The sequence below is a fragment of the Cygnus olor genome, chromosome Z, assembly GCF_009769625.2.
Source record: "Cygnus olor isolate bCygOlo1 chromosome Z, bCygOlo1.pri.v2, whole genome shotgun sequence".
Classification (NCBI taxonomy): Eukaryota; Metazoa; Chordata; class Aves; order Anseriformes; family Anatidae; genus Cygnus; species Cygnus olor.
In genome coordinates, this window is record NC_049198.1 from 25,932,468 (window position 1) to 25,947,228 (window position 14,761).

General features: G+C 34.9%; 1 protein-coding gene across 5 annotated transcripts in view; it reads left to right on the plus strand.

Annotated features, from left to right (window-relative positions):
- The window catches only part of LOC121061947 (ankyrin repeat domain-containing protein 31-like), a 47,100-nt gene extending 32,592 nt beyond the window's left edge, over positions 1 to 14,508 (plus strand). For all 5 annotated transcript variants that reach the window (XM_040541421.1, XM_040541422.1, XM_040541423.1 and 2 more), the window contains 8 exons: positions 78 to 537; positions 1,218 to 1,463; positions 6,016 to 6,147; positions 7,313 to 7,455; positions 9,893 to 10,052; positions 10,542 to 10,639; positions 11,369 to 11,450; positions 14,238 to 14,508. In XM_040541421.1, the coding sequence (XP_040397355.1) occupies positions 78 to 537; positions 1,218 to 1,463; positions 6,016 to 6,147; positions 7,313 to 7,455; positions 9,893 to 10,052; positions 10,542 to 10,639; positions 11,369 to 11,450; positions 14,238 to 14,386 (1,470 nt within the window). In that variant the 3' untranslated portion in view covers positions 14,387 to 14,508. The remainder of the gene's footprint in view (positions 1 to 77; positions 538 to 1,217; positions 1,464 to 6,015; positions 6,148 to 7,312; positions 7,456 to 9,892; positions 10,053 to 10,541; positions 10,640 to 11,368; positions 11,451 to 14,237) is intronic.
- Positions 14,509 to 14,761: the final 253 nt, after the last annotated feature.

The following is a 14,761-nucleotide window of genomic DNA, read 5'->3' on the forward strand; positions in this document are numbered from 1 at the left end:
CAATTTAAATTTAATGTTGATGGAAATGAAATTAATAGGATCTGATTTTAAAACTTTCTTTGCCTTTGTTTGAACAGATTTCCTTACAGACAGATGAGTCTGTACCAGCACGTGCAAATCTTACTGGTACAGGGAGTGCAGACATATTGCAACAGACAACCGTAAATGAGGTGCAAAACATTCATATCAATATATTGGATGGTGGAACCAGCTGCATTGAACAGACACCTCAAACAAATACAGAAGCAATCTTAGCACGTGAGCTTTCAGCAGCTACTAGTGGAGAAAGTGTTTCTAGAAGTCTTTCTAATTCTACTGGTGGTGCACTAAGTACCATTGAAGAAAAGGCTCCACAACCAGAGAAAGGATGGAGGATCCCGCTTAATGCAGAACAAAGTGCTGAAGGCTGTCACACTGAAGCAACTGAAAATGCTAGTACTATAGAGATCCAGTTTACAGCTTTACAACTCCATGAAAAGGAAGCACATCAAATTAAACATAAGAGACAGGACCTTCAGGAGACCAACTCAAAATCAGGTTTGCATTTCAGTATTAAGGCAGACAAGAAGGCTCCTTATTCATTTCAGACTGTGTAAAATGCACAGAAAGAAACCTCCCAGAAAATACCTACAATGTTTTTATTTGTAAATAATTATTTTATCTGTTTGTTGTAAGCATTCTATGTATTTTAATTAAAAAAAAAAAACAAAACACACACAAATGAAAAAAAAAATCACAGCTGCGGATTTCCAGAGCATGTTTATTGCCATGAATAAATGGCAAAAACATGGAATATGTTTTGGTACAGCCCACCGTGCCAGATTAACTATTTGGTCATTTTTTATTTTTTTTTTGGGGGGGGTGCTATTTTATATACAAGTCTCCATTGTATTTATCAAAATGCGACCAGAATGTTTGTTACATTAATTAGAGTGAATTTCTTAAGCACCTTATTTTTTTTAATACTTACAAATCAATAAAGGCCCTTTTTTCACAAAAGAATCTTTGAACTCTTTTGGATTCAATCTCAGTACATTAACATACAGTGAATAGCGAACAAACTATTTATTATGTTAAAGTATTTTCAAAAATTGAATGAGTACTGCAGTGGTATTTTAACCTAGACTAGGTGGTCATTTTAACAAATTTTAACATCATTTAACACGTTACAGTGTATTAAGGCATAGTTATTCCAAGTTCTTTTGTTAAAATGACAGATGAAGGAGGGTTTGCTGGAATGAATGGAATAGAAGGCACTGAAGAAAATGAAGAAGGAAGTAGAAAAAGCAATGTGTTCTCACAGTTTACTGAAGCAGAAGAAATCCAAACTAAAAGAATGAGATTAGACCTACAGGAGACAAGCCAAAAGAGAGGCTTGTGTTCTAGTAGCAGTAAATACAAGCTTTCATCTAATCAATCACAATTCAGTCAAGCATCAGAACAGCAAACATCTCAGAAATCAGGTGAAAGGTTAATTATATTTTATTGAAACAGTGTTGCTGTTTTTTTTCCCAGACATATAGGAGGAAGGCTTCTTGTAATACCAGAGCAAAAGCATGGAAAAATATGAATAGCTTACTAAAGAAATAGTTTTGTGAGCTTCAAATACTTGAAATATTGCCAGAAATCAGTTTTACAGAATGGGTATTCTTACTCTGTTTTATGTACATAGCATTCATCAGTCTTTTCAGCATAGTAATTGAGGAGATGCAGAATCATAACTGGGAACTTTAAATAACACTAAATTGATACCTAGTTAACTAAGTTACTTAAATGAGAGTATAATACTAAACTGGTCTTCAGTGAGGTATTTTATATATCACAGGTAAAATTGACTCTCTGTGTACCTGACACACATATATTCACTTATATTTTTATATACTATATATATTAGGCACAAATCAGCATACACTCAGGCTGAACTTACTTCCATAGGGTAAGAAGTTCTCGTGCCCTGCAACAAGCTCTTCTGCTGCTCATGTATCTTTCTGTTTAAAAGTTTCATCACATGTGTAAGACTTACATTTATTTTGAAGTCTTGCCTTCACAATAAAGCCCTGATCCAACAGATTATTCATCATAACCCCCAAGTAGTTTTCACTTACATCTTTTTGGAGAAACTGACAGGTTTTTTTTGGAACCACCATACTACTCAAGACTTATAAAACCAAAACCCATGGTGAGATGGGATGCCTCCTCTTTCAAAACATTTGAATGTAATATATCTGGACTGCTGATTCAGAAATGTTTATCTTCATTACATTTTGGCATTCTTCTTAATTTGTGTTGAAATGAAAAGTACCATGTCATTAAAAGTTACGAATTCCTTGTGTAGCTTTGCCTACATGCATAATGGAGTATTTGTGTTCATTGTTATCTCAGAGAATTCTGAAATTTCTGTCTGGTAATTACAAGTTTGAGGAATTTGTTTTTGCTTTAATATACCTGTAAATACTGCCTTTTTAGGGTCTTTGCTGGCTTTGACTATCTCCTTGTATTCCTTTGTTTTCCATATCATTCTTCTACAACTTATTTGTATTTTCTATTATACACTTCCCATTTTTTTCATTTTTCATTTAATATTCCACTCTCTTCCAGGCCTCTAACCTTGCCTTGCTAAGCCAGACTTGGTATGGCTTCTGTGAAAAGTAGTTGTGTCCTGCAAAACATTATTTCTGTTTCTACCTTCTCTGGCAACAACTGACTCCCTGTTGGTGACTTTGATCTTGATGCTTACTAGTTTTATATGTTGAATTAAGGAATCACCAACCAATCTTGGCAATGTCCTGTAACAGTCATGATGCCATGACAAAATTAACAAGTAAACTACACAAGGTTCTTGCTGATCTTTTCTCTTTGATAGTCACAGTCTTCTTGTTCTCTTCGGTCTTCAGTTGTACAGAATTCTGTTTCCTTATTCCGTCTCAGGTGGTTGCTGTTTTTCTATCCATCTCAGGTTTCTGTTGTCTTGAGTTTCTGGACTGCAAGCTCTTGTATTCCTTTGGAAGTGAAGGGGCGGATGGAAAGGAGTCCATGCTTCTTTCTACTTACTGTTCTCCAATATTTGGCAGTGTCAATACTTAGCTTTCCTACCTCCAGATTGGTTCCTCCTGTTGCAGGAAACCCTTTTTACATCATTCTGGAAAGTAAACATGGCACAATTGATACATGGCACCATCTGCTTCTAATTATTGCAAGGATAAACATTGAACATGGAAATCATTCCTTTCTCTCCGAATGTCCTTCTCTGCAGCTCCTATGCTTCTGCTCAGTATTTATAGTAAGGTGTGTACACCTTGATACATTTTGGATTTTATTTTACTTTACATGTTTTACCTACTTTACATGCAATTCAGAATTTTAATAAAATTTATCCCAAACATCGGTCTTACGTTTTGGTCTCCTGTGGAATATCATTTCACAGATCACTTTATTTTTTAGTTTGTTTTCAAGAGAGATTCTACAGGTAGTATTTTTTTCTGCTAAAATTTAATTATTTCCTTCATTGCAGAAGAATGTTGCTGTTTGACAGGTCATGGGAGAAAGTGTAGCCCTTTTTATAACTGAACGCATTAATCACTTTGGAGACTGGGAAAATGGCATTCAGATGCAGCAGAAAAAGTGGAAGATGGGATAATGTTTCCTGGCTTGCAGCATTTTCACGTTTTTGCTGTCTCATGCCTCTTCTTCATTAACTGGCTTTTGTATCGTAGCTGCTTGTTCTGTGTCCCAGTGACCTTCCTTATGCTATTTTGTTCTTGAATAAAAAATTCCTATTCCTAAATGATCACATACACAGTGCCACTTTTATCTACATTCAGTCACCTGTTAGGCTCCCAACATTCATACTCTGCTTATACAGAACAAAGGTACTTCTTATAGTTTGATTTGTGGGAAAAATTACTCATAGGCCAGTGGTGAAGTATACTAATATCTGAAGAAGCTGTTGAAGTATTGCTGCCTAATCAAATCTAACTTGGCTACTGTAACCTCTCCACCTTGTCTTTGTTCTGGCAGTTACTGGATCTTGTATTTGCCAAGATCCTGATCCTTCCTGCTTATGATACACCTGGCAATGTACTCCATGGAAAACTTCATGATTCACATACCAACGTCCCATTATGCTTTTGCAAATGTTTCCTAACAAGCATGAAGAATACTGTTGTGCATCACAACTTAACTGGAAAACTTTGCAATTATTTCTGTTCACTTGCAGCCAATATTGCTAAGGGTCGTTAGCTTAATGTGCTATTGTGCACCCTTTTTTTTTTTTTCCTCCTTCATCTCCATAAAGAGTCCCTAGGACATTTCCCCATGAATCAAAGGGGAAAAAAAAAAAAAAGCAAGGACCAGAAAGTGGATGATTGCTTTGGGAGTTCAGACCCAGAAGCTTTTAGACAAAATACAGTACATTATCTTACAGAAGAGTAGGTCTCAGGCTGGAGGGGTATTTTAATAATGTGCTCCCTTCTGCATGCTCTAGAATCATAGTTTTCATTTGAAAAAGAAAGTCTTCAGCTATTCTGTTTGCCAATACAATGTGGGCCAAGTACACTCATTACAAAGTTGGCAGCCCAAATGCCTTTTGACAGGTTATAATGGCCTATGTTGAGCTCTGTGCTGCCATGGTCTCACTGCAGCAGGATCTGAATGAGCTAAAGTTAATATGGATATATCCTCACTGCATGTTTATCTTTAATATATTTGCAATATATCTTACGCTTCCAAACAGTCCTAGATGACAGGCTCAGTAGTTTACAATAAAGAAAACCTTGGAAAGACATTTTCCATGAGGCAGAAGGAACCTAAAAACAGGCAGCTGTCAAATCACGAAAGATGTTTGATAACAATGGTTACTGGTAACTGGAAATATCTGAGAAGACAGCTTGTCTGATGAGAAGAGGAAATGGGGATGCAGGAAATACTTGTTCATATAAATACTTACAAAATAATGGATAAGATTTGCAAAATTCTTATTTGAAACCTGGTTTTTAGATGTATTTCAGATTTTTAAGAAATCGGGGAAAGAACCAAATGAATTATTATTATTATTATTATTGAAAATGTGATAGCACAGTATTAAAACAGTAAGAACAGGAGTAAAAAAAAAAAAAAAACTAACGTGTGGTAGAGCTTTTGAAGATTTATACATGCTTTGAATATTCATACGTCTTTTTGGTGTCCTTACTCCATGTGCAGAATTAATACTTTTTTCATCTGCTTTTTTTCTTTGTATCACTTCCAATTTTATGTCTGTTACCTGAAGCCTGAGAATTAGGACCTATTTGATCATATGATACTATTTAAAGCAGACATTGTTTTGTGAACCAGTAAGAGAAGGATTAAATCAAGTTTATTTATGCTCATGAGTCCAGTGCTGCACTGGTTTACTTAAAAGGCAGTTCAGCTGTGTTAGTTGACATTAATCAAAGATATAAAATTAGTCTAAAGGACTTTGTCACACCACAGCTGTAGAAACATCTTCTGTAGAAATGTATGGCTTCCATAATACAGAATCCAGAATGGAAAAGTGGTAATGGTCAAGTCTCCACTTTTATGTACTTTCTTAAATACTTTTATTTGCATATTTAATATGTTTGGCAGGTATGCCTGGTAACTTACAAGAAATTTGTGGAAAAATGTGACAAGCTTCCTACCTCTATATATTATAAAACTGTTCAACGTTGTTATCTTTTCGGTTCATCCCTAAACCATTGTACCCTTCTTAAGTCATCTAGATCTGAACTGTGTATGTTTTGGCATAGAATGTGTTTGTTTTCCACTCTATTATGCAGTACTTTTCTAAACTTTTGATATAGTCAGTCAATAGCACTGAATAATTAAGGTCATAGTATTCCACAAATTTACATTAATCCAAATGAGTTAGGAAACTTAATCCCTTTTATAATTAAACATTTTTTATTGTTCGTGTTGAGCATCCAATATGTGTTCAGAATCTCCAGTATCTAACAGAAAGGAAGATGTAATTTTACATGTTACCTGTAAATACAACAGGTGGATCAAAGAAGAAAAAGAGAAATGCAAAAGGAGAAACTAAGCTGCATATTGCTGCTAGGAGAGGAAATTTGTCTTTGGTGAAAACTCTGATATCATCTGGGATCTGTGTCAATGAGCAGGACAATGCAGGTTTGAATATGGCTCTCATAACTTGTTTTAGATATAATTTTATGTAACGTGTATATTTGGCTTTATGTAATTCGTTTAATTTTAATTTAATTATGTATTCTTCATTTTTTTGAGATTCTTGAAACTGTTCAACCATAATCCTGTAGAAAATAGCTTCTCTTCATTAGTGTTACATATTTATTAAATAAGCACAGTTTGTATTTTTTTGTTCAGATGTATTTATAACAATTACAAAAAAGACATTAATTCTTTGAAATATGTTATAGTGTTCAGCAGAGCAAAGGTGCTTTTATGACTGTATATTAGTGCTTATAAAGCCATATATGCAGACATACATTTCTCACATACAGCATTTATATGAAACCCTTATAGCGATGGGGTGTGTGACAAACTGTGGAGAGTTGTTCTATTTTTCATATTTATGACAACTTGAAACTCATTTTTTGTCTCCTGATTTGTGGGCTTATTGGTAAGAGTAAGTGTGTCTACTTTAGTATTTGATTCCAAACTTTTCAGATGGGTAAGGGAGAAGAGGGGAGGAAGTCATTTAGTAAGTTCAAGCAGCCAGTGAACCTCTGGATTTGTGTCACAGCATGGAGCAAATGCAGCCTTTTCCTCAGCAGGGACATTAATCAGGGCATGCTCCTCTGTTGAAGAGCACACTGTCAGAGAGTGTATGGAAGGTTGGTATCTATGAGACCTACAGCCTCTATTAAATTTGATTGGAATTAACCAGTGGCCTGGGAAGTTCAGAGGCAACTGATTGATGCTTATGCACTTGGTGATTATATACTCATTTGTGAAGCACGATCACACGAATCTTATTTCCTTAGGAAATTTTCCTTGGGAAATAAGGGTAAAAATCATGTAAGTTTTTAACTCTTTCTACTCTACTTTTTTTGTTTGTTTCTTTTATTGTTTCTAGTGGTGTAGTAGAGAAGTAAAAAATATTTTTCTAGCTAATGCTGGATACACTTTTCTCTGAAGTAAGCTGAATTAGATGGGAAATAATTTACCTTAGCATGATGATTCTTTGTTTAAGGTTAATCTTAAAGAAAATAGTCCAATGTGGATTTTAAAGCAAACACAGTGAAATGTGTAATTGCTAATTAGTGATTTGTGTGGATGTTTCCAAATCAGATCCATGTCATCTTGCTTTGATTAGGTTGGACAGCGATTCATGAAGCTTCCAATGGTGGTTGTACTGAAGTGATCTTAGAATTACTGAAAGCTGGTGCTAATGTTAACAGCAGAAGCATGGATGGTGTGTTGCCCATACATGATGCTGTTTCTGGCAATTATTTGGAGGTACATTTTTCTTTTAAGTTACATTACCTAAACCTGATGTCCTGGAGTGGGCCAGCAAAGTAAAATGCTGGTTTAAATAAGAAAAGTCAGTTACTAATACAATTTTAGTATTTTTAGTATTTTTAGTGTATATTTATTAGGAAATAAATCAACATTCTTTGAGTTGATGAAAATTTGAATAATTATTATTTTTCTGTAGTGACAATTGAAGCTGTACGGTCAATTGACATTTTCAGTCCAGTGTACAAATCAGCAAAGTTCAGAAGCAATAAATAGTTCTCTCCCACATATTGGGATTCTTTAAAATAATACTAAAACATTGAGCATTCTAAATTTGAATTCTATAGAGATGTTTTGAGTTAGATAATTTTCCCATTGAAGTAGATTAAAGCAAGCATAGTTTAACTCTCAAAACATAATTTTTAAAGGAAAATCATATTTAAAGACAAAGAATGGATTTTTCCAAAAATTTAATCATTTCAGGCAAACATATTTGCCTGATTTGACCAAAAATCAATGAATAATTCTGGTATACCTACACATCCATATTTTGATAAATAGAAAATTAATCAGAAGAATTTAATAAAGTTTTCATGAATACACTTCCTATTGAAACATACAGGATTTGTAAAGGTGTTTCAGAAGGCAAAATACTGACTAAGAGATCAGAGGTGTTTTGTAGGCTAGGGAAAGAAGAAAATCTTTACCCATTAATGAAAAAATGGTTGCTTTTTAAACAGAAGGCTTTGTTCATTTTTTGATGGTGTTGGAGGTTTTTTTGTTCGTTTGTTTGTTTTTTTCTTTACACTATGTAAAATAAGAAGTTAAAGAAATATCACAATAACCAAAGAAAATACCAGATTTATTTAAAAAGTAATTTAAAAATATATTCAGTCATAATTTTTCCCTTTTGTAAATCTTTCTGAACCATGAATATTTGCTTGATGCCCATTTAAAAATATTTCAGTTTACTATTAAGGAAATCCATCCAAAGTTAAACTTTATTTTAAGAGTGTGGAAGAGATGTTGAAGTCTTTACAACAGACAAAGGAAGGGATACATTTCTAAGAGCACTTAACACTGCGTGTATCTTACAAGAGTCCCTGCCAAAGGCCAGTCTTCAGTTTGGAGCTCTTCAGTGATCATGCATAAAACTAGTTCAGGGAGCTGAACAAATGGAAAACTAATCCTCAAAAAAAAAAGGCTTAGTTTAGAATAGCCCCTGAGCCAGTTTAAGAACTGTGCTAGTGTAAGGGAAAGCATGGGTTGGGGTGGCACATCGTGGGTAGTGTAGGGTTAAGGCAACCCCAGCACAGATGGGATAACTGTCTGTGGAAATGTGACCTGTACGCATTTGGGTTCTCCCACACTGGAGAGTCCCAAATGCAGGCTGGGACTTCCTCATAGCGTGTACTTGGGGTTTGTAATGTGCAAGGTAAGAAAACAGTTGTGGAAGCAGCTTTGGATCCATGTGTAACTGGTAAAACACACTCCTCCGGCTCAGCCAAATGTCTGCATTTTATTTGAACAAACAAATAAAATGTTTTTTTGGCACAGTGAGTTCCAGGGAACTGAGCATAGAAAGATGATGCCAGATTGACTCAAATGTACCTCCTCTATTCCCATCAAAAGAGCTGATTTTTTGTTGTATTTATCTTTTCTGTGAGGCATCCCATTTATCTTCTCTGTGAGGCAAGATAATATGAAGGAGGCGATTTCACAGTCCTGGTGCCTAACTGTCAGTAGGACTCTTGAAACATACAAACTGCTATTCAGTATTTGTGGGCAAAACCAATAGAGGATTATGACTGATTATGCCACTACTTTAGAGGTAGCACCACAGATTTTGAAATTCTGTGGGGTGTTCTTTTGATATTTAACAGTATTCTGAATATTTGCAATGTAAGAAAATTAGAAATGTTAAAAATGAGAAATCATACATATGAAAATTCTTTACTATCTAACCTCTGGCCCCCTCAATGCTTTCATATGATCTCAGTTTTAAAGGGAAATGATTCCACAGATGCCACTAATCTCTTTTCCACATTTTAAAATTAAGCAGATGTATAAGTGATTTAGAGTTAGAAAAGAAATCATCAGAGCACATAGCTGAAAAACAAAAACACTATTAAATGTCTTGAGGAAAAAATCCACTTCTTTTCTGCTCTTTGTTCACAATAAAATTCACCAGTTTCTATTAATTTAGGTCTAAGATGTTTTTTAACTACTGTCTAGTGATTCACAACAAGTTGCCCTTTTAAAATTTGTTATTATAAAGAAAGAAGTATAAAATAAGAGCCAGATAAACTTGGCTCTGCATGTGTAATAGGTTTTAGGGTACCTTATTTGTACCTTTGTTACTCATGGCTTACCATAGATAGTTGTGGTATATTTCTACAGCAAGAATAATCACAATACAAATTATAATATGTAATAGGCAGCCAGGATTCTACTAGAGCATGGAGCAAATCCCTGTGAGAGAGACAGTTCTGGGAAAAGTGCTTTGGATGAAGCTTGTGATGATGAAATGAAAGAACTGCTTAAGTCTTATGGTGCTGTTGACTCTGTACTTCCTGTTGAAACTATTGAGGTTACAGGTATGTTGGTTTGGTAATGTAAAAAATAGGATTATCATGTAAAACAGGATCTGTAGTCGTAGTGCAAAACTGTACATTAGATTTCTGCTGATTTGCAGAGCTGAATATTGCCTGGCACAGGTATGTTTAACTCTGTTAACAACTGATGGGGATTTATTTATTTATTTTCAGAAAATAGGATGCATGATGTTTTTTTTTCTTGAGAATCTAAGGAATAAGGACATATTTGGCTCTTTAGATTTTCATTGTCATCCATACTTCCTTTTACAGGACCTTTGTGTTTTTTAAAAGTTGTAGCTTTAAAGACTATGCTGCCTAAATACGATCTCATTTGCATATACAAGATATTTTTTCATAGTATGGTCTGTCATTACATTTTTGTAACCTATATGAGCTCATCTAACCTATGGTGCAATTTCCTCCTGCAATTTCATTTTAAATTATATTTCTTCTTCTTCTTCTTCTTCTTTTTTTTTTTTTATTGCAAAGAGAGGAGTTATCTTAGGTCAAGAAGAGCAAAAAGTTGTTTTGAGTGCTGCAAAAATGATGATGCAGCTTTGAAGCCACAATGTGAGAAATCCTGTGTGGTGAGTATGGACAATAGAAGAGTTTTGTTACAGTGCTTCATAGTGGAGTACTGTATAGCATGATTTACTGACTGAATAACATAAAAATGTCTGAATAACATTAGAATCTATGTAAAGAACAGTATCATGCTCAGTAAACAATAAATTTGTGGATTATCACTTCTCTCAGTTCATGATTTCCATGTATTTATACTTATTGTGCAAATAGTAGGCAACATACAGACTTTTTTTATTCCTTATATGAATAGAAAAAGGTAAGGAATTCTGAGTCTTTTCAACATATTTCCAAAATGGCTCTTTGAAAGTGTAATGATTTTTCTTCATAATGAAGGCATTTAGAAATTGTTTAATCTTAGTTTAAAACACCAGCAAAGATTTTTGCACAAGTTTTATCTTAGGAGAGCTCTTGCTCATACCCGTAGGCTATGTGTATGTTGTCTAGGTGATAATGTCATGGTGAAATTCGCTATCTAATCCCTGCAGTGCACTCAGAGGTGGGACTCTAAGCAAAGACAAGTCTGAACCTGGGCAAAACCAGGCTGTGAAAGCCCCTTGCAGAGTATAGCTTTGGCACTATGTGTATCTATCGTATCAGTGCCCCCATGACCTTCTCACAGAAGCTGCTCCCTATCTGGAATGACTTGAGCCCACCAATACTTATCCTACCACCATGCAGGATATGGTGCATTTGGCACTACTTCTTACTATAATTCTTGTATTTGTTGACAGGAGTCTGTTGTAGCCATACAAGATACCAAAAAGAAGCAGAAAGAACTGTTGCTATTTGAATTGAGAACTTCCAAAGATGCAGGTCGATGTAAATTCAAGTTGTTTCAGTTATTTTTTGTAAATATCTAATATCATCACTTTAGAAATATAATTGCAAGTAACAAGTAATGGTATTTGCGTATCTCCTTTGGAACATATAGCATGACAATAAGAATTTAATAACAGTTCCCAGATAAGTGTATTTACTGGAATAGAATCATAGAATTATAGAATATCCCAAGTTGGAAGGGACTCACAAGGATCATTGAGTCCAACTCCTGGCTCCACACAGGTCTACCCAAAAATCAGAATTCAGACCATATGACTGAGACCACAGTCCAAATGCTTCTTAAACTCTGACAGGTTTGGTGCCCTGACTCCCTAGGGAACCTGTTCCAGTGCATGACCACCCTCTCAGTGAGGAACCTCTTCCTGATATCCAACCTGACCCTCCCCTGTCACAGCTTGACTTCATTCCCTCGGGTCCTATCACAGGTCCCCAGAGAGCAGAGCTCAGCTCTGCTTCCTTGTGAGGAAGCTGTAGGCTGTGATGAGGTCTCCCCTCAGCCTCCACTTTTCCAGGCTGAACAAAGCAAGTGACCTCAGCCACTCCTTGTATGTCTTCCCCTTTACTTCCCATTTACAAAAGAATGAATATAATAATAAAAAAGGGAAGCGTGCCACTTGGAGGCATGGAAATATTATATGTTTCAAATCAATCATATAAGTAAGGATCATCAGATAAAAATGCACACTGTTGGTCAGTGACAAGTATGAGATTCTTTTGGAGCCCCTCCATGAACATGAATATGTGCCTGTAATAGTAAAAAATAATGGGTGCAGCATTTTCATTCTTGTGCAAATGCACTTTCAGGAGCCTAAAATAATTTATGAGGGTAAAAAATATGGCAAACATTATTGATGATGGGCAGTTTCAGAAATGCTGGTGCCTGGAGGTGTAATTTATCTTAGTCTACCAAATCTCAGTTCAGATTAGTCTCAAGAGACAACTAAGTGACCCCGACTTCCTAAAACATTGCGATGCTGGTGCTGCGTAGTTGTTTGAGCATATTGTGTCTGTGCCACGACTGTTTAAGTGGCAAAGCTTGCTGCAGGAAGACTTTTGACAAAAGACTCTCCCCAGCTGCCTCTGCCAGCTAGATGGGACTGTGTACTTTGGAGCAGATCATGCACATGAAAAAGTTTTGCTTCCTGACAGAAAATAAAATTTTATTTATTTATTTATTTCCCTGAAAATAGCTTGGATCTTTCAAATTATATTTAAAATATACCTTCAAAAATAAATGTGAAATATGGAATTGTGCAGATTTGTAGTCTCCAAGTCAAAAGTATGGATTATGAACTATTAATTAAAATCATATTTGCTTGAAAAATGTTTGACAAAGAGACATATGATAGGCAGAAATCTGTATGCATGTTAAAGCTTTATGCATGATAAAGCTGAAACAAAGATCTATGCAATTTCATAAATGAGGAAAATAAGTATCAGACTATTACTGTTTAGGGATATGAATGAAATGAACATGATGATTGGTATAGACTGCTAACTAAGGCACTAATAACGTAGCACCTCTTAAATGAAATCATGGTTACTTCTTGTGGAAAAGTACAAGACTGAACAAGAATATAGGATTATATTGACAGCATAGAATAAAACCATCAGGGTGTTTACATGCAATACAATTTACTCTAAAAAATAGATTCAAATTCTCTATTGAGTTATCTTAAGCTTACACTTGAGGGTGGTGAGGCACTGGAGCAGGTTGCCCAGAGAAGCTGTGGATGCACCATGCCTGGAGGTGTCTAAGGCCAGGCCGGATGGGGCTTTGGGCAACCTGGTCTGGTGGGAGGAGTCCCCGCCCATGGCACAGGGGTTGGATCTAGATGGTGTTTAAGGTCCCTTCCAATGCAAACCATTCAGTGATTCTATGATTAATAAGAGTAGTATTTTAATATTTTCTCTATTTTAAAAAATGAGTACTGGCAGATACTGTGAAATAAGTTATTGGAAACATAAATGCAATTTTAATCATATAATTATCCAGTTTCCGTGATAATGGAGATTTCATATCTCCTCTTTTAGAATCTTAGAAATGAGATTATATGTTTACTGTATTATTCCAGTGGTATCTGCTGATCATGACTTCTGAGCTCTCTTTTTGATATATGTCTAAGAAAAGAAGATATCTAGAGAAAAAATTTTAATTGTTCCTCTTATTTCAGAAAAATATAGCTAACAAATGTGACAATTTCTAATCATATTTTGTCTTGTACTATGTATTAGATAATATGTAGGACTGTGATATGTATGTTTTTAGCACATATTTAACTAAGAACAGTCTAAACTCATCAAACTGTTTTATAATACTAAAATATAGATGTTTTAGCCACTTTCTTACACTTGTGTAACTTCTGCACATAGCCTCACATACCATTATTATGTTATGCAACTCCTTGCAACACAAAGAAACTTTGAAAAAGTTTCAGTTCTTATCAGCCACAGGGCAGTTCTTTAATGTGTCCTGTTCTCGTAACAACTTTCTAGACTAGGCACTTGCACTTCAAAATTTTCTGATACTCAGACTACTTCAGTTTAAATTAAACTTGTGTTTAATTCTTCCTGGGAGCATTTTCTTTGGAAATACTCTACTTGTAAATAGCTTTTAATGTGAATGACTGTATAAGGTTATGCTGTAAAAATATGTTTGTACTTTGGCTGTGCATTTGCTACATCAAAAATGTTATTACTATTATCATTTTCTAATGCTTATTGCCATCATAATTTTGATTATATCAAAATATTGGACAGATATGTATGTCCAAAGGCTGTGTCAGATACAAAATACTTTGAATGAAATGTTTGCAAAACAGAAAACAGAAAGGGATGCCCTTGCTAAAAAATACAGGTACGTGGAATATAAGGTTTGTATTTACAGGAATTCTTTAAAGCAGATGTAATTAGAAGTATACAGTAGTGTGAAAGCAAAAATAGGTGCTCTTCATTCAGATTTTGCTGAATTTTTATCAATATTGGTTTCAGTTACTTCCAGTAAGAGGTAAATTACACAGAATATGTAAATAAGACAGTTTTATGTGAAGAGAAGTTAGGGTTCCAAACTATCCTTGTGAACAAGCTAGTGGCTGAATTAAAAAACAACATAATTAATTTAATATTTTCACGGTTTTGTCTGTCTTCTAATGTTGAGAATGAAACTGTTCTAGAGAAAAATGATAAAAATTTCTGGGTATTGCAGATACCCTGCAGCTAATGCAACAGCTGTCCATCAACAGTAATGAGCCAAATTACATTATATTTCCTTTTTATTATTTATA